Genomic DNA, 4,738 nt, shown 5'->3' with positions numbered 1-4,738 from the left:
ACCTTCACCCTGGCTGTTCAACAGTGGCAGTGAACAGCCCAGGCCCTAAAACCTGCAACGCTATTAAATAAGACTTTCTGCAGCAGAACAGAGGCCTCTGTATTTCTTTGCCCTGGGAATGGGAGAAAGCAGAAGGCTAGGGCTGTATCCTGGTAACACTTTCCCACCCAGGAAACAGTGCGCTGCAGCCGGAACCGCCTGCTGTTCAGGGCACTGTCCTCTTTTCACAGTCAGCTCATTGCCTAGCTCACAGCACAGTCCCCTCCCATCCCCCATATTACCATGGACATGTAACAGAGTCAAACAGTCTGAATTATATACACAGGAGAACTGCCCATGGGCATGCATTAGAACCACATGGAGGTCTAACCTTGGAATCTGACCTGTAGGCTAGTAGACAGACTCAAAGAATTGATCAATAATTACAGGACATCTATGCAATGGGGAAACAATATAGCAGTCAATGTGGTTGTTGTTAGATATTCAGTCAGTAATATAGAAACAGTGTTATCAATGGGAAGAGGTTAGCTCTGCCAGTAAACATGTCAGTGAACAGTTGTAACGAAGCCCTCCTACCCTCATGCTGACCTTTCAGGACATCATTACAGTCCTGATTAAGCCGCTGAAATAGCTCTATATACTAGCCAGAGAACAATGGGCTGATACACACTCTGTAGCATCTCTAGCCATGGACCCAAGCAAAAAATAATGATAGGAAAGTAAAAACATCCTTTTGCTGAAATCGGAACTGTTTTAATCAGGCTTGTCTTTGGGCTACATTGGCTTGATATTTGATGTATTTTGTGCTACTGAATTATTGAATGGGAAATCAGTCAGTTCACTGTTACATAATAAGAGTAGGTTCAGGTTGTATGACAGGTAACATGTCTCAATGATACCTTGTGAATCCTGTAATGGGGAGGTGTTCTCCCTGGCTATTTGCAGTGCAGACAGTGTGGTACTGTGGGGACTGTCAGAGACCGTAGCAGGTTAGTGTTGGACATCTTGCAGATTGCAGTGCAGGAAATTAGATGATGTGCCACAGCACTAATGCACAGTCTGCAACTTACTTAGTGCAGCAGGCAGGACTCAGCGGCTCTAGCTTGGGTCCAAAACAAAGACAACCCCCCCCCCAATTAAGCAGATAGGAAATATACCAGACAGCCCAGTAGAAAATCGACATATACTCTAGTATTAGATGTAGATGGTTGTGTTGGGTAGATATCATTATCTAGGATCTACGGTATGATTTAGGCCTATCTTTCTGATACAGAGAGCTAATAGCTAGGCTATATCTGTACTGTAGCTGATTGTGAATGTGTGTTTGATCCTTGGGTTGGGAGAGGCGATGTGTGGGCAGTGTTGCGCTGGCGAGGGAGGAGGAAGGGCAATAATGAAGGTCAGAGGAGAGCTGTGCCCTTGCTATGGACCAGAGCTGTATTATGAGACAGGAGCTCTTGCCTCTCGCTCTGCCCACTGCTAATGAGTCTCTGTAGACATCCCCCTCGCCCACTCACATCAGCTGATAGACTCAATCCGTGGCCAGTGGGTGCACTTAAAGTGCCTATGGGCAATTAGTGTGTGTGTGGAAGGTTGGATGTACAGTATGTGTAGCCTATATTTTATATAAAATTGCAGTGTGTGTGTGTTAAGCATTATTAGGATTTAAGTGACAGCGTTTTGTATTTCATTTGTAGTATCTGACATGTACACATGCCTACGGTATGTTGACTGCAGATGGTAGCCCTACCAGACCCAAAAGGAAAACAGCCTTTTGTGTATTCCTTATGGAATATTTTGAGGGGAATGGACCATGTTTTATTGTGGATCCAAATGAAGCAGGCTACTGTTTTGGTGACAGTGAATACTGGGTTTCTGATGGTTGTGTTTGTTTTGTCTTCAAATACAGGTCTAACAGTGTGATTTGTTTGTGTTTGTGCAGACAGCAGTGAGGCACGCTGCAGGGAACTGCACAGTAAGTGCGAGGAGCTGGAGGCTCAGCTAAAGGTGAAGGAGGAGGAGAACACGGAGCTGCTGAGAGACCTGGAGCAGAAGAACGCCATGATCTCTGTCCTGGAGAACACCATCAAGGAGAGGGAGAAGAAGTACCTGGAGGAGCTGAAGATGAAGAGCCACAAGCTGGCTGTCCTGTCTGGGGAGCTAGAGCAGAGAGCCAGCACCATCGCCTACCTCACCTCTCAGCTCCACACCACCAAGAAAAAGCTCCTGGCAGGCAGTTCCTCCGAGGCCAGTCCCAACGTCAGCCCTGTGAGCTCCTACAAGCCCACCCCTCCCCCAGCTAAAGACCGGCAGCCTGGCCCTGAGACCCCTCGCCGCCGCATGAAGAAGAGCCTGTCTCAGCCGCTGCACTCTGAGTTAACCGAGGTATACCGGCTGGGTTCTGATGGGAGGAGGATGATCCTACGGGAGGCGGTGGATGCCATGCCTGACCCCACCCCCTTCCTGCAGGCATCTCGAGACACCCTTGATCTGCAGATGGTACGAGACCGGCCTGCCGTCATCCCCCCCATCGCCTGTGATCGCTCGTCCAGCCCCCGCCACAGCCCGGCACGGGACCGCCAGCACCATGCACACGTGGGCGTTGCACACCGCACCCACCATTGCACCCCTCCCGTGGTGTCTCCTCAGCCAGAGCTGGAGATCCTGGCTGTGGACCAGGTCAATGGGGGCAAGGTGGTGAGGAAGCGCTCTGGGGCAGACAGAACAGTTTAACACATTCTCACACACAAGCAAGAAGGAGCATCACCTACTGTATAAATCACCTGCTTTTTATGCAACACTGCAATGAGCAAAGAAAGTAAAATGGAAAACAGACAAAAATACCACCATGCCAAATGTTTTGTTTTGAAACACATGTGACTTACACATCCTGTCCTTTTTTTGCTTTGTCTCATCTCACTCTGTCATACATTGTGCACATAAACTTATCCGCCAAACATCTGCATTATTGCCTGCTTACCTGGTGAATCCATACACATATTATCATCGTTAACTACCAGGGGTGAAAGTATATTTTATTTCTTACCAGTGCGGGACTACAGAAATTACACCGTCTACTTTGCTGACACAGACAAACGGATCAATAAAAACAATGTTGTCTGATCCATAAAATTGGCCTACGAAAAGGGGAGACACAAATACAATATGACGACCATCTAACCTAGAGGAAGTTATTGTCCAAAAAACAAACAAAAGTGGCACTGACCCAATGACAGAGACAGTGAATATGCACACTCCAGGGATATGGCCGATGTTCCCCTGCTACTGCCAATATGATATGCTACTGTTCTCACAATTCGTTTAAGAATATTGATAAATAAAAGACAGATTGACAATATTTTCATTGTCATCTCTTTAAAGTAATAGCCAACAGTTTTTCCGCGATTGTACTTTTAAATATTGTGATATGCCTGGCTGGGTCTGTCCTTTTCAATGACAGTCACAACGCAACAATCATCAACATATATACACAGTTGAAGTCTAACGTTTACATACACATTAGCCAAATACATTAAACGCCGTTTTTCACAATTCCTGACATTTAATCCTAGTAAAAAAAATCCCTGTCTTCGGTCAGTTCGGATGACCACTTTATTTTAAGAATGTGAAATGTCAGAATAATAGTTTATTTAAGCTTTTATTTCTTTCATCACATTCCCAGTGGGTCAGAAGTTTACATGCACTCAATTTGTATTTGGTAGCATTGCCTTTAAATTGTTTAACTTGGGTCAAATGTTTCGGGTAGCCTTCCACAAGCTTCCCACAATAAGTTGGCCCATTCCTCCTGACAGAGCTGGTGTAACGGAGTCAGGTTTGTAGGCCTCCTTGCTCTCACACACTTTTTCAGTTCTGCCCACAAATTGTCTATAGGATTAAGTTCAGGGCTTTGTGATGGCCACTCCAATACCTTGACATTGTTATCCTTACGCCACTTTGCCACAACTTTGGAAGTATGCTTGGGGTCATTGTCCATTTGGAAGACCAATTTAACTTCCTGACTGATGTCTTGAGATGTTGCTTCAATATATCCACATAATTTTCCATCCTCATGATGCCATCTATTTTGCGAAGTGCACCAGTCCCTCCTGCAGCAAAGTACCAACACAACATGATGCTGCCACCCCCGTGCTTCGCAGTTGGGATGTTGTTCTTCGGCTTGCAAGAAAACATAACGATGGTCATTATGGCCAAACAGTTCTATTTTTGTTTCATCAGACCAGAGGACATTTCTCCAAAAAGTACGATCTTTGTCCCCATGTGCAGTTGCAAACTGTAGTCTTGCTTTTTTTATGGTGGTTTTGGAGCGGTGGCTTTTTCCCTGTGCGTCCTTTCAGATTATGTCTATATAGGACTCGTTTTGCTGTGGATATATACTTTTGTACCTGTTTCCTCCAGCATCTTCACAAGATCCTTTGCTGTTCTGGGATTGATTTGCACTTTTCACCCCAAAGTATGTTCATCTCTAGGAGACGGAACACGTCTCCTTCCTGAGCGGGATGACGGCTGTGTGGTTCCATGGGGTTTATACTTGCGTACTATTGTTTGTACAAATGAACGTGGTACCTTCAGGCATTTGGAAATTGCTCCCAAGGATGAACCAGCCTTTTCTGAGGTATTGGCTGATTGAGTTTGAAGGTAGGCCTTGAAATACATCCACAGGTACACCTCCAATTGACTCAAATGATGTCAATTAGCCTATCAGAAGCTTCTAAAGCCA

The 4,738-nt window shown here is 45.6% G+C and overlaps 1 protein-coding gene across 2 annotated transcripts in view; it reads left to right on the top strand.

The window, feature by feature from the left end:
* LOC139411992 (coiled-coil domain-containing protein 92-like) overlaps positions 1-3,292 on the top strand; it is a 12,160-nt gene extending 8,868 nt beyond the window's left edge. For both annotated transcript variants that reach the window (XM_071158762.1, XM_071158763.1), the window contains exon 4: positions 1,943-3,292. In XM_071158762.1, coding sequence (XP_071014863.1) covers positions 1,943-2,733 — 791 coding nt within the window. In that variant the 3' untranslated portion in view covers positions 2,734-3,292. The remainder of the gene's footprint in view (positions 1-1,942) is intronic.
* Positions 3,293-4,738: the final 1,446 nt, after the last annotated feature.

Source organism: Oncorhynchus clarkii, chromosome 6, assembly GCF_045791955.1.
Source record: "Oncorhynchus clarkii lewisi isolate Uvic-CL-2024 chromosome 6, UVic_Ocla_1.0, whole genome shotgun sequence".
Taxonomy (NCBI): Eukaryota; Metazoa; Chordata; class Actinopteri; order Salmoniformes; family Salmonidae; genus Oncorhynchus; species Oncorhynchus clarkii.
The sequence above is the reverse complement of the archived record's forward strand: the minus strand, read 5'-3'. Positions and strand labels throughout refer to the sequence as shown.